The sequence below is a fragment of a genome, unplaced genomic scaffold (assembly GCF_019419815.1).
Source record: "Pyrus x bretschneideri cultivar Hongxiangsu unplaced genomic scaffold, Pyrus_bretschneideri_v1 Contig7, whole genome shotgun sequence".
Taxonomy (NCBI): Eukaryota; Viridiplantae; Streptophyta; class Magnoliopsida; order Rosales; family Rosaceae; genus Pyrus; species Pyrus x bretschneideri.
Window position 1 is genome coordinate 8,329,275 of NW_025999809.1, and position 24,300 is coordinate 8,353,574.

Genomic DNA, 24,300 nt, shown 5'->3' on the forward strand with positions numbered 1-24,300 from the left:
CTTTTAATTCCTCACTCATGCAGCTTCTTTTCTTTTCGCCAAATGCAATTTAGGCCCCAATTTTTTGATAAGCTGTTTTTAAAAAGTTCAGTATTATCTACATACTTATTTTTATTTCTTGTACCCTTCTTAATTTTTCGTTATCTGATTGAATGAATTGAAAAAAATTAAGAATAAAAAATTAACAAAGGTTAAGAAGAAAAAATGGAGGTGTGAATAGTAATTTCCTTTAAGAAAATGCATGAGGATGGTCTGCATGTTTTTTTTAGTGCAAGACTATACAAGTCTTTTAATATGCACCGTCCAAAACGATCGAAGGGCTAAATTTATTTATTCACCAATATTTCGCACCCCGTCCTTTCTTTTTTCCGGTGGCACGGCTGCCGCCGTTGTCAATACCAGTACCCACCCCGTCTCCCTTCCTCCCTCCAAGTTGAGATACATTGAAACCAAAACAAAATATTATTCAGTCAAGATGAAAGAGCAAAAAGGTGGCCAAGACGACAATGGTTGGCATCCCAATGAGACTTTGGCAGTCTTACCTTGAGGGCGGAGGAGGGAGGGGGAAGGATGATCTGCCATGGCCCATTGCATGTGGAAAAGGAAGGGAAGAGCCGAAGAGGGACCGGGGGAGGTGAAAAGTTGAAGTTTGGGGAATGAAATATTAAATACGTGGCATCGTTATAACCCTTGGATCATTTTGGACGGTGCATATTAAATGACTTGTACAGTATTGCAATAAAAAAACATGCAGAGAATCCCCAACCAGCCCTTAATGGTCTGCGTTGGAAATTAACAAGGGCAGTCAATTGAATGCGACCCTTTTTCTTCTTAATCAGGGGTGTTTATGTTGTGTGTGCTTAATTTGAAGTTCCAAATCAAACGGTTGATTGGCCATTCCCTCCCTCTAACTCTTTGTGTTTAATGTTGCAAAATAAAATAAGAAGAAATTGGGAGTAAATTGAAGAGCACTCAAATGCAAGAGGAGAAAAAGATCATGTACTACAGCAGCTCTCACACGATACTGTTAGTAGGTGAGGGCAACTTCTCTTTTGCTGCTTGCTTAGCCACTGCATTTGCCTCTGCAAACAACCTTGTAGCCACTTCTCTCGACTCCAAAGGTAATACGAGTGATAATCTATTTTATTTTTGCTATAGTGCAATGAGAATCTACGCTAAGGATATTATTGACATTCTCAAATTAAGAACATTTTATTTTTAGTGTGTGGTTCAACGATCAAAACTGTTTAGTTTTTAGATTCTATTTCAATGATTATTTGTGCAAAATATAGATCAAATCGACAATTGTTTAGTTGTTTGATTGTCTTCATTTTCATTTCAACGAATTTTTTCCACATTTTAGATTATCAAACATTTATTTATCAAAAATAAATAAATTTAGATGTACTCTTATTTTTTATTTTTTTATTTTTTTAGGACAAAAATGTTCCTTAAATGAGAACAAAAAATGTAGACGGTTTCCAATCGTTGAAATGCATTCCAGGGTGGCCTTCAAAAGAATGTCCTTAACTTACATACTGATATTTATATAAATGTATTACCAATTTCTTGACTAAAATCCCTTCCATACCAATTGTAGAGTCATTTATGGAGAAGTACCCAAATGCAGTGAGGACTTTGAACGAGTTAGAGGGAAAGGGATGTGTAGTATTGCATGAAGTGGATGTAGATACCATGAGCCAACACCCTCTGCTAGCTGATAAACTATTTGATCGACTCGTCTTTAATTTTCCTCATGCGGGTTTCATCGGGATGGAAAACCAGAGGTTTCAAATTGAGTGAGTTTGAATACAGATTAATTCTACATGAATCAAATGTGGAGTGATGCATTAGGGCGACGAATTTTTCAGGTTGCATCAAGATTTGGTCAGGCGATTCTTCACCACTGCGTGTGAAATGCTGACGGCAAGAGGAGAAGTTCATGTGACTCACAAGACCGCTCATCCTTTCAGCAACTGGAACATTGTGAAGTTAGCAGAAGAGGTAGGGTTATACCTGGTTGAGGAAGCACCTTTCACGCGAGATGATTATCCAGGTTATCTCAATAAGAAAGGAAGCGGGAGAAAATGCAACCGGACATTTCGTGTTGGACAGTGTAGTACTTACAAATTTGCCAAGCTACCTCTTCAACTTCTGGTTCTTGGTTCACCTTCTTGAATTCTTGATCTGATTGTGCTCTCTCGTCTCTGTTCGTCAACATGTATACTGTTTTCTTTTCTTACTGTTTAAACTTTGGTATGGGGTATCACAGCAACAAGTCAGCAAGTCCATTTGATCATTTCTCTATGCGGAGTTTTCAGTTATCTCGAGATCTTCCGTCTTGAAAGATCCAACTACTTGATGGAAGACAATTCTTCATGTTCACTGTAGATCCGAATGGTTCCCGAGGAATAGCCTAGTGATGAACTAATGCCTGCACTTCAAGGGCCTTTCTTACACCAATTATACTTTCAATCTCTTGTGCTCCGCCTTGCAAACAGAAAACACAGAAAAAATGTTGATTTGGGAACGAGTACCACACAACTAAAACAAACTAACAAGACATGAGCAGAACTTACCTCGTCACCAATGTGAGAAAGAAGTCATTTTCGTGAATTGGGGTCTTGTTTTCTTGCCTATTAGGTATTAAGGTTAGCTCTCTATAAATGCGATGAGTTGCATCTTTGGTTGATAATAAGTCTATCAAGATGTAGTCCTCTAATACGTGACAGTCATGGCCGTCTTTATTTTTCGTCAATAAAATAATATTCGTAGTTTAGTTATCATTTTGTTTATTTGTGTACTATAATTTTCAACTCAGTGTGAGATACCAATCCACGAAATATAAAATCCATTCAAGTCCGTTCAACATCTAACGGTCATATACAACTAAAAAATGAAAATAATTAGTGTATTAGGTTATGAGGTCTACTACTACTCAACATTTTGTATGTCTAGGAACCTTTTAGTTTTTCTTTCCTTCGAATTCATAACTAGTTTATTTGCCAAGCAGTGAAAAGACAATTGGACAAGTGGTTAACAACTTGGAGCCACTATAGGATCAAAGTGTAGCAGTCATTCACGAGCTCTTGGCAACATGCTTATAAACATACAACATGAATGTCATTAAAGGGTTTTAAAAGACGTTAGGTATTAATTAGACAACGTGCAGAAGCTTAGCATTGAGAGGTTTAGACGGCGTTAGGCAAAGATTTTTAAAATAATATTTAATACTAATCACGCGCTATCATGTAATTTAACTTTTCTATTTAACAATGCGAATTCACTTAAAACACCAACGTCACAACAAAGATATAAAAAAAAGGACAAGGAAGAAGGGGAGACTAGGATAGACTTGAAGTCTTGAAGATAACGTCCAAAGAACCCATCAATTTGGTGAAATGAATATTTCTGTGAGCATAGGCTCATTCATTTACCTCCCATCATATCACATTTTGCTACTTTTCTCAATATCACAAAATCATCTAACACTTTGAACCTCTCCTCAACGATAAGGAAGAATCCACAGCCCCCCGCACAAACCACTCAATAAATCCCGTTGTTCTTCTCCTCCACATCTCTCCCAACACACAGTTGGAAAAACAACCACATTAACCTTTCATCTCACTCAGTCAAACTCCGTTTACTATCCCACACCCCCACCAACCGCAATGGCCTCCACCACCGCACCCACCACCTTCTCCCTTCTTCACTCCGCCACCGCCTCCACCTCCCGCACTCGCGCTTCCCTCTCCCACGTCTCCCTCCCCTCCTCCCTCAAACCCACCGCCCTCCCCCGCCTCGGCTTCTCCGCTGCTGACCCCCTCCTCGCTCTTCAAGTAGCTTCCAAAGTCCGATCCTTTGGCTCCGGCAAAGGCGTCAGAGGCGTCGTTGCGATGGCGAAGAAGAGCGTCGGGGACCTTACGGCCGCGGAGCTAAAGGGGAAGAAGGTGTTCGTCAGGGCTGACTTGAATGTGCCTTGGATGACAGCCAGAACATCACTGATGATACTAGAATCCGCGCTGCTATCCCCACCATTAAGCATTTGATTGAGAAAGGGGCTAAAGTCATCCTTTCCAGTCATTTGGTATGTTTGTTCTTTCAATTATGTGCTTTTTGTTACTGGGTTTTGCTTGTTTCCTCTGTTTATATGGTTTCTTTGTCAACTTTGCTGAAATGGGTTCTGTTAGTTAGCTCTCTTTTTTCCCTTTTGATTTGATTCGGAATTGCGCTGAAGTCGAAATCTTTCGATATGTGCTATGTCTCTTTCAAAAATGTATGAGCTTTGAGTTGTGTTTGTGGCCTTTTGATATTTGAATGGTTTGTGTGAGATTCGGGATTGATTTTGGGGCTTGATTTTGGTCCCATTGGTTTATTTAGTTTTACAGTTTTATTAATGTACTAATTTGGTAGCTATTTTTCTCTGTACTTGTTACAATGTGGATTTCCAAAATCATTTTCCCTCATTGGTTGGAAATTTTTGTTTCCGACTGATGAATTTGATAGTTCTGTTTGGGATTTAGACTATTAGTTGCACTGCCACTACCAAGAACAGATGGGGTTTATGTCTTCATTTTCCGATTTGATGTTTGGGCAGATCTCATCAGTTATTGAATGATGTCTTGCAATAAATCTATGGTTTTTCTTTAAGCACAGGCTTTTTTCATCGCCCATCAAGAATATTGTTGTAGATTTCAGTGTTGATGGTTGGGACGCCTTGGGGCTATGTTTTCAACTTTTATGGTGCTTTATGATTCTGGTTTTGTTTGTACTTTTGGCATCTGTTTGTTGCCAAATACAGTGGTATGATGCAAGCTGAATCTATGTGCATTTTATTTCAGGGACGACCAAAAGGTGTGACCCCAAAATTTAGCTTGGCACCTCTTGTACCTCGGCTATCGGAGCTTCTTGGCATTCAGGTTTACATTTTTATTGAAGAGAAAATTGTATAAGAAGAAAAATCAAAATGGCAGTGACAAGGGGTGTATATTGAAACTGATTTTTTGCTGCTTCTACTTTTGTTTGCCTATCGTAACTGAAACAGGTTGTCAAAGCTGAGGACTCTATTGGTCCAGAAGTAGAAAAGCTGGTGGCCTCACTTCCTGAAGGTGGTGTTCTTCTTCTTGAAAATGTGAGGTTTTACAAGGAAGAAGAGAAGAATGATCCTGAGCATGCAAAGAAGCTCGCTGCCTTAGCAGATCTTTATGTCAACGATGCCTTTGGGACAGCACATAGAGCTCATGCCTCAACTGAGGGAGTCACAAAGTTCCTGAGGCCATCTGTTGCTGGTTTCCTTTTGCAGAAGGTGAGGCTTCCCATTCTTGTCTCTGCTGTATCATTGACCTTAATAATCTGCAGACCTTTCCAATCCTTCAAGGAATACAGATTTCATAACTTGAAGCCTTAGTTATAACTTATAACTCTTCAAGCTACCGTAATATTTAGATTCAAACATGCAATTTATGCTGGCTTGGGTAATTGGACTGTTATTGTCACTCTTGCAGAGGGTTTACGCATTAGTAATTGCTAAGATGTCTTACTAATTTAAAATCACGATTTCCAATTTCTGTTTACTTCCTAACAAAAACATTACATTACAAATGTGATCAAGTCTCAGCCCAACACCCTTGTCCCCGCTTTTCTGTATTAATTCCTGGTTTAAATGTTAATGCTTATTTATTCTTCTTAGGAACTTGACTATCTCGTTGGGGCAGTATCAAGCCCAAAACGACCATTTGCTGCCATTGTTGGTGGTTCAAAGGTCTCATCCAAGATTGGAGTGATCGAGTCTCTTTTGGAGAAGGTTGATATCTTACTTCTTGGTGGAGGTATGATTTTCACATTTTACAAAGCACAGGGTCTCTCAGTTGGTTCCTCTCTGGTGGAAGAAGATAAACTAGAACTTGCTACATCACTCATGGCAAAGGCCAAGGCAAAAGGAGTGTCTCTTTTGCTGCCCACTGATGTCGTAATCGCAGACAAGTTTGCCCCTGATGCAAACAGCAAGGTACATAATCTTAATGTACATGTACAACTTGATTCTTCTGATTCTTCGATTTTCTCTATCTTCTTGCTGGAAACTAGTTGATTCAACATCAGCAATAATATTGTGTGTCTATGTTTAACTTTGATCAGCACTTCACGTGAAAGAAATGACAAATTGGTTTTGTACTTGCAGATTGTTCCAGCTTCAAGCATTCCTGACGGGTGGATGGGATTGGATATTGGTCCAGACTCTATTAAGACATTCAATGATGCACTGGATACCACTAAAACCATCATCTGGAATGGACCGATGGGAGTGTTTGAGTTTGATAAGTTCGCAGAAGGAACAGAGGTATGCAAGAGTCTTTTTTCTGGTTTTCACTTTTTGTTCATCATCCTATTTGTTACTGATATATGCAGTTTCTATACATCTTCTTACGAATGCGTACTGAGTGGATAAGTGTTATCTTGTAACGTAGTCAACATCTATCTCTAGATCCTCAAGAGATGATATGGTCAGATAGATAGTTCTCGAATCCGTTTGCACCGTTTACCTAAGTTTAGTTTAATGTATTTGACTGTTTCGTAGATTTGTGTTGTGTGAGGGAACTCTTTAGCTTCTCTCGCCCATTATGATTACTTTCTCCGGCTATATGAATGTGATGTGTGGGTGGCGATTTAAGTTGCAACTCTTTCTTTGCAGTCTGTTGCAAAGAAGCTTGCGGAACTTAGTGGGAAGGGAGTGACAACGATCATTGGAGGTGGAGATTCTGTTGCAGCCGTGGAGAAAGTAGGAGTCGCTAGTGTGATGAGCCACATATCAACTGGTGGTGGTGCGAGTTTGGAGTTGTTGGAAGGCAAAGAACTTCCTGGTGTACTTGCTCTCGACTGAAGCCACACCAGTTCCTGTGTAAGAACAATCTTTTTTCCTGTATTTTTTTTTCCCTGCCCACCGTGCTGGTGTTTCTTTCGAGTCTGTAAACGAGAAATGGCATGTAGGAAGATGTGAGTTCGAGTTGTGATTGTCTGATGTTACCTTCAATATAAGGTTCCATTATGTCTATATAATGTTTCCATAAGAGATGGCGGGGAGGGACAAAGGCAGCCATTCGAGCAATCCAATAAATTTGTGTTTACCCCTGCGCCCTGACAACTACAATCTTCGTAAGTGTAGTTTGTCCTTTGTTTTCAGACCAAAAAATAAAAGTTCAAAACCTACGTTGTTCATCATGGTATATAGAAGATGCGTACGGATTTTATTCTTTATTCTACAACCGGAATTTTTAGTTGCTGCCATACGTTGTTCATTAGCCCCAAGACGTTGGTCTCTAACCAAAAAAGTAAATGCTTGAGCTTGAGAAGCTTCTGGTCCAGTGGGTCCATAAAACTCACTAGGATAGGCGGTATTATTGAACCAAACAAAGCAACAAGCAATAAAATAAAAAATGGATAAAGTAGCTAAATTATAAGACAAGTAAGCCTCTCCAGACCATACAAGTGCACGGCGAGCCCATGCAAAGGGTTTGGTTAAGATATGCCAGATTCCACCAAGTATACAAATGGAACCTAACCATACATGCGAGGTTCAAATGAGGAAAGGCTTATGGTGGTCATGTACTCTGCTGTATGTGAAGAAATGATGCCAACATATCTAGACAAATACAGCCAGTGTTCACATTTCAATCTCATAACCTGGTGGGAACCATGACATTGGAACTCACCTTAGCAGCAAACAAAGAAAACTAAACAAAATCACCAAAGATTGAACCGAACCAAGGATCTGATCACCTGAAAGTCGTAATGGGTCACAATTTTGTGAAAGTGGATTCCTTTCGACATCGCCGTTGTTCTCAACTTCATCACGGCGTTGAGTACCTCAGAACCATGAGGATAGTATATGATCATCTTCTCCAAGTCACGAGCATGCTCGAGAATATAATATGCGAACTCAATAACATTAGACCGAAATTGATAATGTATGACAACCTTCTTAGCATGAGAAATAAACGAAAGCTCCTTTGATTTCCAATAGTCCCTTTTTAACCATAGGCACTGAAAAGACAGACAATCAAGTAAATAGAATGAAAACAAAACACCAACGAAATAAATAACGAGTTTGCGAACCATAACGTGAATCATTTTGCTGAATTTGTGTAGTGTAGTCTTACCTCAAGAGTATCTGGGTCCAAAAAAAGCAATTTAACCTTGCGGATGCTACAAAGAAAATCAAATAAGACATCAAAGTTACAGTTCCAAGGGGAAGAACAAATCACAGCCTTCTCCAAAAACATTAAGTTTCCAAGATTTTGGCGATTCGAAAATTCCCCAATCCATTCCAAATACTTAAGATTCGGAGCAGAAATGTTGACCAATCTGTTTGTCTTCCTCCCAATCGGTTCAACAAAATGTAATTTTTCAAGTCTGTCACCGGATATGTTAACATGGCATCCGTCGTTGTACTCGTAAGACTGATAGCAAAATGATTCCAGAGATGAGCTTTCGATGACAAGGTTGTTGACCCCAGCACAATCTTCAAGAAGTAATTCCTTAATGGATGTGCAGCAACCTGAAATCCACTTCAAAAATCGATCACCATCATTCTTTATCGAAACATCTTTTAACCTCAGGCATTCGAGATTAGACGAAAAATCCATGGAGGGCACAACACTAATGTTGCAGATCATGTTCACAGTTAAAGACTTCAACGATTTACAGTGCAAGAGGGAAGCAGGAAGATCTCCAAACGTATTATTAGGAATGACAACAAGATGAATCACTTCAACATTGCACCTTACTGCAATTTCAATCCATTCCCTCAGTCGCGATTGGAAATAAACATCACAGTCGTCGTCGTCGTCGTCGTCACCATCATCAACCCAAAGGTCCCAACGAAAACGAAAGCATTGTATCTTATGATGCACCCCACGTTGAACGAAGAACCTACTCAAGGAATCCAAAACCCTTTCGTTCTTCAGACGAGTGGATGTATCCACACCAGATAAGTCATGAAAATTCAAGTACGGGGTCGATATATAAAACTCTCTGCATCTTTTGGACAGACAGCCAACCCTAGTGAGGTCTTTGAAGTTGAGGCGAGACAAAATATCATGAGCGATCTCGGTTGGGAGATTACTGAATCTATCTATCCTACTTTTTCTTTTTTGGTTGCGACGATTGGTACTGCGAGCATGCTCAAAACTTGCAGTGGTCATTGAAAAAGCAAAATACAATCGCTGTTTCACATACGGGAAAAACAAAACCACTCAACTATGTTGTAGGTGGAATTAGAGTTTTTGTAACAGAGAAAAAAGAAAAGGAATTAGGGTTTTTGAAGCCGAGGAAAAAAATACGAGATATATGAATTTTGTCACAATTGAAGCCTCGGTACTTGAATTAAATATTCGTGAATATCGATCCTTGAACATAATCTGATGAATGTGGAGTGTATTCAATAATATGTAGAATTTGAATAAAAAAATCCATGTATTTATATCTTTTAATTTTTTTTTCTTACCCTTATCTCTTCCTTGAAATTCTCACTCAGTAATTACAATTGTTATGGAAAAAGTAATGCTAGGGAGATCAAGACCATATTTTATAAATCGTATAACGTGATTGTTGTTAATTGGATTATTTATTATTACTTAAGTGTTGATCAAACATCAAGTGTCAATTAACCCATCACTACCACAACCTCATGCATTACATTCCTCCCACATATTGATAAGGTAATACTATCGGATCAGATATCCAGTAATCCAACAAATCATATATAGATTTTGTAGCGAAAGATCCATCGGGGTTGAATATTTTTCTTTTCAAGTTAGATATCAAATATAAGGTGCTCCACACATTTTGTGTGAAAAATTTTGAAATTTTATGGAGCAAATGAGGAGAGAAATGTGAGTTAATTTGTTTTTCTTTTATTGAATTTTTTTTCATTTTTGACAGAGAGAAGAGAGGGGAAAGGAAACTTAGGATTTAGAGATAGAGGTGGGGTGTGATGATTTGATGACATGAGTGAGGAAAGAAGCGTTTTCTCCCTCTCTCATTGTTTCTCTCTCTAGAAATTCAGATCCAAACCTTTCATCCGGCTTCAACTTTCAACCGCCACCCCTTGCTCTTGCTCGGGGTAGGCAACAACCTGCCACTTCCTCCTTTTTCCATTCTCCTCCTTCCCTCCTCATCCCCTCATTCTCTCCTTCCCTCCTTTGCCTTTTTCTTTTTTTTCCTCCCTCTCATTTTCTCTGCTTCATCCCTTCCCTGCATTTATCTCTTCCTCATTTCCTCTTTCCAGTCTCTTTCTTTTGTTTTATTTCCGTTCTCTCTGAATTTATCTTAGTTTCCTTAAGTTGAGTCTCAACTATCCCCTGAGTTTGTCTCATATATGGGCTTCATGCCCTTTATTCAGCATCTTTTGCCAACTTTTATTGTTTTCCGTCTTTAAGTTTCTAACCTCCCTCCTCCTTAGCTGTGATACTACATCCCTATCCCACTGGACTCGGATAAGTGGGCTCCAATCAGGAATGGGATTCCAAATCTACTTCCCTCCTTCACTCCCCACCCCCCAAACGACATACATATGTCGTATCCCCTTTAAGGCCAAGCGTTGGGTATTTTACATACCCCTTAGCCTCACCCTCTAACCGTATGATACTTTGTTTGTATATATTTGCAGGTGCTCGTTAAGGAGAATTGGATCTGATGTCTACTTTCTAAGTTTGAAGTTTAGCTTCCTCGAAGGACATGATGGCGGCGGGGATGTGGTCGTTGCTGCTGGAGATTAGGTTTTTTTATTGTCTGTTTTCTGCTGCCTTCGGGCCTAAATGTGGGCCTCTCATTGTATCTTGGATTGTTGCTCTCATTTTGTTTGGGCTTTTACTTTTCCTGTAATTGTTTATCTGGTTCTTTTTTAACCTTGTACTAGTTTTTATATTAATGAAAGTTGACTTTGTGATAAAAAAATAAAAGAGTGAGGAAAGAAAAAAAAAAATTTGGTCAAATTATTTTATGTCCGTAATTTTTCTTCTAATATTTGTATTAAATTGAGAACTAGAAGATCCAATAGATTTTTTACCTTTTTTTCACAAAATAAATTGTATTAATAGCTAGCATAGAAATCTAGATTACGTAAAAATGACCCTATTTAGGATGACAAGAATATTTCAAAACATCTTAGGTGAAGAAAAGTAAAATTCATACCAAAACCATCAGCTGCCAGCCCAAGGTTTTCCCCAAGGCCAGGCCCAGAGAAAGAAGAGTCGAGATTCCTATGAGCTCTTCGTGCTGCCCAAGATTAGCAATAACTAGGTGCGCTCCTAAGGTATAACTCGCACGTGTCGTACATCCCACGCACCAAATCTTCCTCTATAAAGTAAGCTTTCTCTCACAACTGAGTCCTCGGTCTCCCGTCCTTGTTCTTTACATCTCTCGCTCCCAAAAACCCACTACATTTTCTCTCATCTTTGTACGGTAAGCCCTCCAAGATCCAATCTTACACTTCTTTTCGTATTTATTTGCTAATTAAATGATCTGGGTTTTTATAATTCTGATCGATTTGTACTGTTTTTGGATTGTTTTGAAGGTGATTTTTGTGCTGCGATGGCGACCAAGAAGAGTGTGAGTACTTTGAAGGAGGCTGAGTTGAAGGGGAAGAGAGTGTTTGTGAGGGTTGATCTGAACGTTCCTTTGGATGACAACTCCAACATCACCGACGATACTAGAATCCGCGCCGCCGTGCCCACCATCAAGTACTTGCTCGGCCATGGCGCCAAAGTTATCCTGGCTTCTCACTTGGTAATTCATGGCGATTAATCCGCATTTACTTTTTTTTTTTCCTGTTTTAGAATCTGGGTTCCTTTTTTGGGTGATCAAGTATATGGGTTTGTGTCGGTTTGGAAGATTTCTGTGTTTTGAATCGATTAGTTTTTTTTTTATTGAAGTTGTTCTGAATTCTGAAAATTACTGATTGGATCTGCTTTGCATGGTCAGCGTAGATCTTATAAGTTTGATTGATAAGGATTGTGATGGATTTTCTGCTTGATCTATGTTGGTCAATTTGAAGATCCCCATTTTGTTTACTGCTATTCTTATTTAATTTTTTTAGTTATCTTATTATTTTGACCATATCATTTGCTGTAATTTTGTTCCCAGTGGTCTAGTAATTCATCTGTCATTGTTTCGTAGCGATGACTGTTTTCTGTTACTCGTATAGTTGATCCTTTGAAAGTAATGAAGAATCAGTATAGATTGTTTACTTTGAAAAGTTTGTTTCTTAAAAACATCGCCTTTGATGATCTTGGCAAGTTGTGCAGCTCTTGCGGCTGCTTAAGCAGTTATCCTTCAAATTTCACTGCTTCTTTTACTTGTGTATTACTTTTGCTAAATGCCTGGATATAGTGGGATGGATTTGTGTTGCAAGGTCTGGTGTCAATGGTGTTTCAGTTGGTGCTTACATTCTTATTTGCTATACCAATTTGAGGTAACCTTTGAAAGTTACTTACGAAAATATTCTCTGAATTGTTGTTTTCAGGGACGTCCCAAGGGAGTCACTCCCAAGTACAGTTTGAAGCCTCTCGTGCCCAGGCTTTCTGAGCTCCTTGGACTCGAGGTTTGTATTTTATTAAACATTACAATTTTTGTCTGATGGTGTTTTTCTCATGGGAAGCACTATTTGCTCATCGCGTGTTTATTCATTTTCTGTTACAGGTTAAGATTGCCAATGACTGTATTGGTGAGGAAGTCGAGAAATTGGTTGCTCAACTTCCAGAGGGAGGAGTTTTGCTCCTTGAGAATGTTAGGTTCTACAAGGAGGAAGAGAAGAATGACCCTGAATTCGCCAAGAAGCTTGCTTCACTTGCAGATGTTTACTGTGAATGATGCTTTTGGTACTGCTCATAGGGCTCATGCATCAACAGAGGGAGTCGCTAAGTACTTGAAGCCTTCCGTTGCTGGATTCCTTATGCAGAAGGTATGTAGATGTATCTGACCAATTGCACTTACGTAAACTATGAATGCTCCACTGTCCTGCTTCTCATTGAAGTTTTTCCCTCTTAAGAATAAGGGCGATCGCAGGATGTTTCATACATTTACTTTTCATATTTGGTACAACAATTTTCTTGTTGTGCTAACCCATGTTCTATTCATGTGGTGATGTCAGGAACTCGACTATCTTGTTGGTGCCGTGGCAAATCCTAAGAGGCCATTTGCTGCTATTGTTGGCGGTTCAAAGGTGTCAACCAAGATTGGAGTGATAGAATCCTTGTTGGCGAAGGTTAACGTTCTCTTGCTTGGTGGAGGAATGATCTTTACTTTCTACAAGGCCCAAGGTCATTCAGTTGGATCTTCGCTTGTAGAGGAGGACAAGCTTGATCTTGCAAGGTCGCTTCTTGAGAAGGCCAAGTCTAAGGGGGTTTCTATTCTCCTCCCAACTGATGTGGTTATTGCAGACAAATTTGCAGCTGATGCAAACAGCAAGGTCAGTAGTTCCTCTCTTTTCTTTTAAAAATCGTCTTGAAAAGGTGATACCTTTGTGAGTCTCAAATGCATATATTTTCCTGCAGGTTGTGCCAGCGTCTGCTATTCCAGATGGTTGGATGGGATTGGATATTGGACCAGACTCGATCAAAACTTTCAGTGAAGCTCTCGATACCACTCAAACTATTATCTGGAACGGACCTATGGGTGTTTTCGAATTTGAGAAGTTTGCTGCTGGGACTGAGGTAAATAACAAACTAAATTCCTGATGATTTTGAAATTTTCAAGTATCAAGCTCATCCGGAGAAGCCTCCGTGCTATGATGTCCATCATAAGTTCTTATATTATCACTTCTGAATTGTCTGATAAAATGCGGATCCGTATATTCGTATTGTCTAAAGTCGTCATGTACAACTGTTTTGGTACTTGAGAACCCTGATAATCAGAGACTTCACACATTTAGGCACAGATACTAATCTAATTCTTTTCTTGTGATCAGGCAATAGCTAAGAAGCTTGCAGAGCTGAGCGGCAAGGGCGTGACAACAATCATCGGAGGTGGTGACTCAGTTGCCGCTGTTGAGAAGGCTGGGCTTGCTGAGAAGATGAGCCACATCTCCACCGGAGGCGGTGCAAGCTTAGAGCTCCTCGAAGGGAAAACACTACCCGGAGTCCTTGCTCTGGACGATGCTTAAGCTGAAATATTACCCAGTTTTTGTGCATTTTGTTGCAGTTTGATGGTTGGGTTTCCAACCAGAATGGATCAAGTAAAAACAGAGCTGATCTTGTAGAGGCTTATTATAGGGTTAGGGTTTTGAATAAGTGCCGTCTTTAGATACTTGTTATCAGTTTGGTATGGAATGTCATATTTTTGGAACATAGCTGTTTTGTGTTGATCTTATAATGGCATCGGATGGTTTGATGATATCTACCCTAAACTTATTTGGTATCCGTGTTAGGCCGCTAAGATGTTACACTTCACTAAAGTGTTACGATATCGTCATTATTATTTATTTATATTATAACGTGTTAGGCCGCTAAGATGTTACACTTCACTAAAGTGTTACGATATCATCATTATTATTTATTTATATTATAACATGTGAATTAGTAAAATTAGTTACATTGCACCAAATCATGGCTATTTTCTATATTCAGGATGTTTGTAACCTCAACGTGCTTATCATCTTTGATATGTAGGACGTGTTGCTTGGGATATTGTCAATTTTGTAAGCATTGTATGCCCTACTTGTTAAATTGGGTTGGGGGCTTCAAATTGACTGAGGGTGGGATTGGAGTTTGAGTTGAGTGGGGGAGTGTTCCAAGTTGGCAAAGCGGGATTATCCGATCAAGCTTTCATTGTTTTGTATGATTGAAAATTTTGTTATCAAAATTTCCCTAAGTAAGCCAACCTTCTTTAAGACATTGTGACACGATGTTGTTTGGTAGCTTAAAATAAACCGACATGATGTTGTTTGGTAGGTTAAAAAGAGATCAAAATACAACATACAATTGGGTGAATTGCCGCTTTAGTCTGTGAATTATCACCTTGGTGAAAATTAGGTCCTTAAATTATTTTTTAGCTAAAATAAGTCCTTTAATTCATTAAAACTACTAATTTTATCCCTAATATTATATTAAAAGCTATTTTATTCAATTTTTTGTCAACTTAAGTAATATGACACATTTTAGAGGGTAAAGCCGTCATTGTCTTGCCTATAAGCCCTTAACCTTGCATATAATTTGTAAATCTAACGTCTAATTTACCCTCTAAGGTTAACTCCATATACTACATCTTTGAGAAAAAAAAAAAAAAAAGTCCTCAAACTATGGAAAATTACCAATTTACCCTCTAAAATGTGTGACATGCAAGTCACGCTACTTAAATTGACGAAAAATTTAATAAAATAGCTCTGAATATAATATTAGAGATGTAATTGATAGATTTTATTAGTTTAAGGACTGATTCATTTAAAAAATATTTTAGGGACCTAATTTTTACTCAAGTAATAATTTAGGGACTACATCGATAGTTTACCCCAAAAGATATAATAATATTTCTCTTCATTTGTAATTGAGAGATTATAAGTTTGAATCTCGTAAATGGCTAATTCAACACCAATTTCTTCCTCTCTCTTCCCTAGTTAGTTTAAACATATATATATATATATATATATATTTGTATGTGATCCAATATCTTAGTAGATAGAGTAGTTGAGCTTCTACTCATGCATTCCGGGAAACTCCCCTTCTTCAAATTATTGTAATAGTTTCAAACTATCTTCCTCCCCTTGGTAATAATAATTATAATAAAAACAAACAAACAAATAACAATTAAGGCTGCCAATGACATTAGGGTTTAATAGTGCTTTTTCACTTGTAACTTAATTCAAATACTCACACTCAAATATCATTATAGAAGAAAAAAAAATTAATTAATTAAAGCTTAGGTTATCATTATTACCAAATTAATCCTCAATCTAATACAATTACTTAACCGCCACTTAATACTACGGTTTAGTGATATTCCTCTTCATTTGTAAGTGAGAGGAAGGTTCGATTATTGTCAAAGGCGAATTTGAACCACTTTATTGCTAACCCATTGTAAGATTTAGCCCACCTCCTCTCCTTTAGTGTAGATAATATAATTTCTTAAAAAAAAGAAAAACACACTTACTTAACCAGGCAAATAAGGCACCAGAAATTGCAAGGCCTGCAATAAAAACGGAAAAGAACCCACCATCGAGTATTCGATTTTGACCACATAAACAAAAAAGAAGGTAGAGTACGCAGAAAGTAGGAGGTGCATAATTTTCCAAATAAATCAAAACCGAAAACAAAGTATCCTCCAAGAAACACATGAATGCTGAATTTATTAGGTAAATTTTTTTCCTACGAGAAGTGGGGGTTGGGAGTCTGAATATGTTAGAGTGTTCTATAATCATATGTGAGATTTTATATTCCCTTTAATAATTTTGGCCTTCGGGTCCAAGGCAAACAAAGAAATTAACTAGGAAAGTCCTTTGGTCCAAAGCAATAATAATAATTACACAGAAAATAAATTCAATTTCTTTTTCCTTGCTCACTCGGGAATAAAGGGAATATGCCAATTGCAATAGGAAAACCCCAACGCAAAAGTCCCTACAATAAGTTTGTAACACCCCTATATATATATCTCATCTTTCAACGCTTTAAGTCACAACTCACACGAGACGTCCTGCCCAAGAAACCTTCTGTTTCAAAACCCTACCCAAAACGCTTCATACACCCTTTGCTTTCTGTGAAGTTTGGTTTGTGATGGCAATGGAGAAGGTGCTTGAAGTTGTGGGGGATAGAAAGCCTAAGACTAAGATCGTGTGCACGTTGGGGCCGTCTTCGCGGTCTGTTGAGATGCTGGAGAAGCTTCTGAGGGCTGGGATGAACGTTGCTCGCTTCAACTTCTCACATGGTACTCATGCTTACCATCAAGAAACTCTGGATAATCTTAGGACCGCCATGAACAACACCAGCATCCTCTGCGCTGTCATGTTGGACACTAAGGTAAAATCTCATGCAATTACTTGTTGAGATTCTGATTTTTGAAAAAAAAAAAACATGAGAAATTGTTTGATGTTTTTTTCTTTTCTTTCCTTTTCCTTTTTGTGATTATTGTGAAAAATTGGCTAACAATGGTGTTATTTTCTTTCTACAGGGTCCAGAAATTCGAACGGGATTTCTGAAAGACGGGAAGTCTATAAATCTTAAACAAGGTCAAGAGATCACCATCACCACTGACTATAACATTCTTGGTGATGAGAGTATGATCTGTATGAGCTACAAAAGGTTGGCTGAGGATGTGAACCCACAAACCGATATCTTGTGTGCTGATGGAAAAATTACTCTGAGGGTTCTGGCTTGCGACGAGGAGCGTGGTTTGGTGCATTGTCGCTGCGAAAACTCTGCAGAGTTGGGTGAGAAGAAGAATGTCAATCTCCCTGGAGTGGTTGTTGATCTGCCAACACTAACAGAGAAGGACAAAATTGATATCTTGGAGTGGGGGGTTCCCAATAAGATTGACATGATCGCACTCTCTTTCGTGCGCAAAGGTTCAGACCTTCTTGAGGTCAGAAAATTGTTGGGGGAGCATGCAAAGAATATAATGCTCATGTCCAAGGTAAGTGGTTGAAAATTATTGTAGACTAAACCCTAAACCCTATTTGGTTTCAGAGTTTTAACTTTTTGTATTACTGATTCTTATGGAGTTTTGTGTTTTGTTCTTTGGTAGGTTGAGAATCAAGAAGGGGTTTCCAACTTTGATGAAATTCTTGCAAATTCGGATGCGTTTATGGTGGCGAGGGGTGACCTCGGAATGGAGATTCCAATCGAGAAGATATTCTTAGCTCAGAAATTAATGATAGAGAAGGCCAACAGACTAGGCAAGCCGATCGTGACTGCTACTCAGATGTTAGAATCCATGGTCAAGTCTCCTCGTCCCACACGAGCTGAAGCCACCGATGTTGCCAATGCAGTTCTTGACGGAACTGACTGCGTGATGCTCAGCGGTGAAACAGCAGCGGGAGCCTATCCAGAAATTGCAGTTCAAACCATGGCCAAAATTTGTGTTTCTGCTGAGGACTCTATAAATTATGGGGAGCTTTTCAAAAGAAAGATGGAAGTTGCAGCAATGCCTATGTCCCCACTAGAGAGCTTGGCCTCCTCAGCAGTTCAGACAGCGAATTGCATCAAGGCGGCACTGATTTTAGTCCTGACCAAAGGAGGAAGCACGGCTAAGCTGGTGGCTAAGTACAGGCCAAGTATGCCAATTTTGTCTGTGGTGGTGCCTGAGATAACAACAGACTCTTTCGAGTGGTCTTGCAGTGATGCAGCTCCAGCGAGGCATGGCCTTATTTACAGGGGAGTTCTGCCTCTTCTCAGCTCAAGTCCCATTAGGGCTTCTCATGCTGAGTCCACCGAAGAGAGTATACATTTTGCCATTCAACATGCAAAAGCAAAGGGACTTTGCAAGACTGGAGACTCTGTTGTGGCGTTGCACCGCGTTAACACTGATATGATCAAGATCTTGACTGTGAAGTGATGACATTAACACCGATATGATCAAGATTTTGACTGTGATTTGAGGATTATTCTTAATTAGGGGAGCTGAGGTTGACATGCATTTATCATAATTTGATTTTGCAGCATCCAATTTTGACTTTAATTTTTTGTTTTAGAGTTTAATTCTGAGGTTAGAGCAAATAATATGATGTTTTAGAGTTTAAGTTTTTGTTTTTGAGTCATTTTACAGAAGGATACAATGATGATTAACAAAAAGAACTATCCTCTTTTGAGAAAACAGAAAACAGACGCACCAAAGTGTTAATATTTTGTACTCGGACATAGTTTTTGCCAAAAACAAAAAGCAGCTCTTCAAAAATATCACAAAAGCAATTCTATAAGAGAACCAGTTCTATATCCTGGCAGCATTTTACTCAATTCATTCGAGTTTTTCATGTATGCTTCTGCTCAATCCGAAGGATGGAACCCTTTACAACCGAAGGTGGCAATGTACGTGATTTTCATCAGCTTACATGATAGAGCAGCTCCTGTGCTCCCTACAACAACAAGGTTGATTCATCAGTCATAAACAGAAGATTCTGAATTTTTACAAGTGAAGTGAGATGGTACGTACTCAATACACTTCTTCGCGTCTCCATAGTGGCTTAAGGCTTGTTCAAACTTGAGCCACTGTGGACCTGACTCCTGAAGATTCACATTTTTTGGCCCCAAGATATAAGCCTGAACAACAAACTCCGGAGTTCTTAACCTGCTCGTTTATTATGACCATCAAATTAGACATAACATGGTCAACGATGTCAACATTAGGCGATCAAAAATTATTTCCAATGATAAACTAATCCTCTAACTTACTTACCTCCCTTCATATTCCACTAACCATACTAAATAGGCTGCACCAAAGTACATCGAGAAAAATGGCTTGCAAATATCATCGGCTTGATTAGGTTTATATGCTCTAAAGCCCATCTCGCTGCACGCAACGTGGAAGTTTAAGTGCATAGTAAAAATTCAAAATAATCTGCGGTGACATTTCCAAACATTGGAACCCATGACAAGCTAAGATCTTGATCTCTATACAGATTGTTATAAAGTTTCGAGTATGCTCCTCGGTTCAAATTAAGAAATTTTGTTCTTTTATGAGATTGACATACTTGTAAAGCCATAAAGCTGTAGAATAGTCGATTCCCATTATTCCAGCACGTGGACCGACACCATTCAGGAAACGCAAGCTAACAACCTCTGCAAGAGCACAAAGAACTGACTGTGCAAAAAATAAGTCTCCCGAAAAGAAGAATAACAAAGTAAAAGACTCTGATTGTTGGAGTCAAAAAAGTGAACTGAGTGAGGATAGAAATGCTTATGAAACTGAAGAACACAAGGCAAAAATGACAAATAGTTTTGTTATCTTCCAGGCTTTTACATATCTCAGATGAAGAATCAGGTTGTAATAAGCGGTGTCCAAAACAGTCGAAAACATATCTCACAACTTAGAGTTATACTTACAGCTTTCATTGGCTTTGTACTGAAGTGCTTTGTGAGTATGATATCTGCAACTGCCTGCAAGAAGTCAATATCATTTAGGTGACATGTTAAGTTTGATTTCATTCACAACGATAGCCATAGAAATATAATCCTGAACTTCAAACCAGTCTTTCTAAACTCATACCTTCAGTTCTGCACGAGAAAGATACGGTCTTTTCTTTTCGTCAATGGAGAATCGTACTTTTCCTTTTTTCTCTCCAGTCCTGCTCCACTCTTTAGAGACGTCATGATGATTCCACATTTCTGCCATGTCTTCTGGGGAAGCTCTGGCATCCCAATAAACATGATGACCTGATGAAATGAGGAATAAAAACGACAGAAATTCTTATCAAAACAAAACATGGTTGGATTAGTACCATCCGTGCCAACTGACAGACTGCCACCTCCACAAATGTTCTCTTTACAATGTTCGTACTAAACAAAACATAATATATTTTTCTAAAACAGATTTATCAGTTGAACTGATGCGAATTACAGTAGCTCGGTCTGTAACTGGAAAGAGGACCAACCTGTGTTGTGTGAGGGTGCAGTCGGCGCAGCATGATGGGCATTAGAAGTAGAACCATGAATTGGAGATGGATGACCTTCAAAACATTTTCTGCACAAAGGTGTGATACAACGTTATCAGAATGGAATATATCTGAAAAAAGTTAGCTTCTACTTAACCATGAGACTTCATAATTCAACAAACATAACACATTGTTTTCTTTTCGCTACAAATAATTCGTTGTTCACTGCACAACAATTTCTAACTTGGCTCCAATTCTTCACCAAACATTCTAAACCTTTATACAGTTGAGTGGAAAACATTTCAATGCATCATTTACATTGCCAAAAACAAAACTATCATTACGAAAAATGCTTAAACCAAGTTCCAGATTATAGTGATAGAGAGGAGACGGCAACCTGGATGGAAGACTTTCTTTGACTGAAAGATACCGTTGCCAATACTGCAAAGTTGATTTGTGAGTCGCCTTCTTGGTGCCACCTTTATATGCCCTAACTATGAATTCTTCACCTCTTTCTCTACAAACAAAGACGGAACTCGGAAGTATATATCAATACTAATCTTAGTAGCTGGACATGACCAAGTTCACACTCCTAGGAGCCACATGTAACCAGATACCAAAAAATGATCAGACGAACACTACATTTTGTAACTTACTTGTTATCAAACTTTGCTAGCCATTTAAGATACGCAGCACCAAAATATACATTTACAAAAGGCTTGAACAGAAGATCGTGATTCCCTTGAATATCATATGCATGGTAACCCAAATCACTGCAAGAAAGTTTCACTTACATCGTCATTGCTCCAAATTACATAAAAAGTAGATAACCAACATTGCTGGTCCATTTAAGAGGTCTGTTCTCAATCAAATCAGTTCATAAGGCTGTACCTAGCTAGCCAGTCAGCGGTCTTTGGAAAAAGTTGCATGATCCCTACAGAGGTGGACTTAGATTTTTTATCATACCGTGTAGCAAGGGGCTGTCTATCACTTGCAAGTTCAGAAATAGCACAAATCATATCCTGCAGGAAACAAAAGGAAAAAAATTAAGGGGAAAGAAAATAAATAGCCGCGTAACAATGGGATGTTTATTTTTCTGCAGAAATTGAAGCTGCATTCACAGCAGCTGATGACTCAATTGCGAAGACCAGACGTATATGCCACTGAGGAAACATCCATTCTTTTATTCTTTTGGATGAAGGAAAAAGTGTGTTCAATTCAAGCTGATTAAAACACATTATAGAAGGGAAACAGACTCGCTAATCTTTTCTTATCATAGAAAACTTACAGGATCTATTTGTGAACCAAAATGCCGGCGGATGATGATCTCAGCCACAGCCTGCAAAACAGCCATTTGATGCAAGGTAAATTATTCAACAAATTCAGAAGAAAATGGTCTGTGCCTAATTTATTCCAAAAGAATTCTCTTTAGCCTTTTTAGTAAAAATTGTTCCCGTTAACGATACTAACAGTTGTAAAAGAAAATGTAATCGGCTAATTGCCCAGTCTCATACTTCAAAACTTCTTAGTTAAACTTATAGTAACTGTCATTTCCTTCAATGTAGTTACAACTGCTTCACCTTCATCTCGATCTGTGTCAAGTAAGCATTTCCATCAGGATCACGCGAGATGTGAACTTTCTGGCCTTTGGTCTCTCCAGCATCTAACCATTCTGCAGCCACATAAGGACTACTCCACATTTCTTCTAGGTCGTGGGGATCAACACAGTCATTCCAATATTTATAGCTGACAGCCATCCTCGTAATTTTGTTGGATCTTTATCCTAGCATCTGATATACAACATCAAGATTAATTTCTTACAGCAGTATTCATCAAGTACCCAAATTAAATCCAATACCGTGCAATTCATCGCAGTTTTAAGGCTGTAAACAATGATTTAATCCATTTGTTCCCTAATACGAAAATTTGCAACCTGAATCAAACATATTTCCGCTTTGACAACATCCGAAGCTCAAAACAAATGAACCACCCCATAAAAAAGCTGCAGTTCTTCACTATATATTGCATATGATAAACTATCCACAGAACATAAAGCTAACCAACAATGAGTAAAAAAAGGCGACCCCAGGCCAACAAGGTCACACCGCCTTGCGAGAGTGGGGGTTGGGAGAACGTCTACGCAGCCTTACCCTTGCTTTGCAAAGAGTAATAAAGCAAAATAACACAAACATATGAGAAAACCGAAATTAAACCCTATAACATGCCAATCCAAAACAAACACATAGAAATACAATATATATGCATATATAAATTTTATTCCATGCATAATTAAATTGGTGATCTCTAATCATATATGTGACATTTTGCGTTGTTATACTAAGAGTTAAAAATGTGTGTCAAGCTATGTTATTACATTTAAACATGCATGATCTCGTACAATCAACTATCTTTATTCACGTTTTGACAACATAAATGGAAAGATAAATTTTTCAAAGAGGTAAAAGAGTTGGATTACCAGCGCAAAGAGGTGCAATGAGAAGGAGGAAATAGTTTCCTTCACTTCCTCCTTCCCAGGGGCCGATGCTAAAGAGAAAGAGGAGAGAATGGATTTCTTTTTTATTTTTTATTTTTGATCTTGAGAGAGGAAAGAATGCTGAAATGTTATATATGAAACGGAAGGTGGAAAATTGACAATGGTTGCCGGGAATGTGGCAATGCCACTCTTCGTTGGGCAGAGCTTGTCAGAGAATGACACTTGGCTTTTCATGCCTAACCAATGCTGAAACTTTCTTCATTTTACTTTTCAGATGATTCTAAAGGCACCAAATTTTAAATCTATTTTTTATAGAACACATGATTTGACGGTTGATAGGTTGGATTTATTTTTTAAATCATTAAAAACAGTTGTAATCATCAATCGACATATCATGTGATCTACAAAAAATAGTCTCAAAATGTGGTATCCCTAAATTTCTTTCCTTAATAAACTAAAAACTTTCTGTTTTTGCTATTTTCTTTTTTGTGACATAAACTCTACATCAAGTAAAAAGGTAATTTGCAAGAGGTTAATAAGGTTAAGAGAATTTATCTTTGCGTACGAGGCTCTAAGTTCAATTTTGTTCTCTCAATATCGTTTGCATAAAAAAAAAAAAAAAAGTTAATTTTATTTTTATTACGCCTTCATAAATTATCAATTTTATTCTAACGTTATTTGTAGAAAATATATAAGTTTGGTTACTTGAAATCATGAATGTTCAAATGTAAATGAACACAAAATACAAACATACAACCTCAAGAACACATGATAAAACTTGGAAGAGAAGAAAACTATTACCAGTCCAAAACCTAATAATTAACCTAAAGTGCTGCATCTGACCTTCTCTCCTCTGTGAGAGTTTCCTTTCCCTTTTAGTGAGGGTCTTCAGCTTTTCCTCCTACTCCGGCGCCGACTCTGGCTTCGGCTGGAGTCGGTTGCCTCTTTTCCTTTTCTTCTTCTGTTTTCTTCTCATTTCCCCTTCTCTACTCTGTTGTTCTCTTTTCCTTTTCTTCTTCTTTCCTCTTCTCTTGATGCTTTTCTTCCTCCTTCCTCTTCCTTCTTCCCTTATATGTGTGATTGGCTTTCTCCTGGTTTTTCTACCCATTTGTTCTGGTTATTCCCCCACTGTGACCTCCGATCTCACCTTTCCTCGGTCTCGATCTGACAGTCCCACTTCCAACCTTCCTTTTTCTTCTTCTCTCTCGCTTTTTTCCACCTCCATGACTCTACTCCAACC

At 38.4% G+C, this 24,300-nt stretch overlaps 4 protein-coding genes and 1 pseudogene across 4 annotated transcripts; 4 read left to right on the top strand and 1 right to left on the bottom strand.

Annotated features, from left to right (window-relative positions):
* The first annotated feature begins 976 nt into the window (after positions 1–976).
* LOC125472564 (uncharacterized protein At4g26485-like) lies at positions 977–2,266 on the top strand. Its single transcript, XM_048574205.1, has 3 exons — positions 977–1,121; positions 1,601–1,799; positions 1,872–2,266. Exons 1-3 carry the CDS (start codon positions 977–979, stop codon positions 2,176–2,178), a joined length of 651 nt encoding a protein of 216 aa, XP_048430162.1. The 3' UTR covers positions 2,179–2,266.
* Positions 2,267–3,495: 1,229 nt separating this feature from the next.
* Positions 3,496–7,116, top strand: LOC125472482 (annotated as a pseudogene).
* Positions 7,117–11,296: 4,180 nt separating this feature from the next.
* On the top strand, positions 11,297–14,385 carry LOC125472492 (phosphoglycerate kinase, cytosolic-like). Its single transcript, XM_048574054.1, is given in 8 exon segments — positions 11,297–11,457; positions 11,570–11,781; positions 12,518–12,595; positions 12,694–12,855; positions 12,857–12,955; positions 13,145–13,462; positions 13,548–13,706; positions 13,961–14,385. Coding segments are annotated over 7 exon segments (1,206 nt in total). The 5' UTR covers positions 11,297–11,457; positions 11,570–11,586; the 3' UTR covers positions 14,156–14,385.
* A 1,817-nt stretch (positions 14,386–16,202) lies between these two features.
* Positions 16,203–18,593, top strand: LOC125472618 (pyruvate kinase, cytosolic isozyme-like). The gene is made up of 3 exons (XM_048574286.1): positions 16,203–17,000; positions 17,152–17,613; positions 17,725–18,593. The coding sequence occupies exons 1-3, from the start codon at positions 16,758–16,760 to the stop codon at positions 18,532–18,534; spliced, it is 1,515 nt and encodes a 504-aa protein (XP_048430243.1). The 5' UTR covers positions 16,203–16,757; the 3' UTR covers positions 18,535–18,593.
* A 138-nt stretch (positions 18,594–18,731) lies between these two features.
* LOC125472312 lies at positions 18,732–23,373 on the bottom strand. The gene is made up of 13 exons (XM_048573570.1): positions 23,043–23,373; positions 22,147–22,356; positions 21,855–21,905; positions 21,458–21,588; positions 21,223–21,339; positions 20,964–21,083; positions 20,567–20,655; positions 20,182–20,348; positions 20,019–20,072; positions 19,667–19,776; positions 19,372–19,485; positions 19,129–19,263; positions 18,732–19,051 (listed from the first exon to the last, which is right to left on the bottom strand). Exons 2-13 carry the CDS (start codon positions 22,321–22,323, stop codon positions 19,024–19,026), a joined length of 1,293 nt encoding a protein of 430 aa, XP_048429527.1. The 5' UTR covers positions 22,324–22,356; positions 23,043–23,373; the 3' UTR covers positions 18,732–19,023.
* Positions 23,374–24,300: the final 927 nt, after the last annotated feature.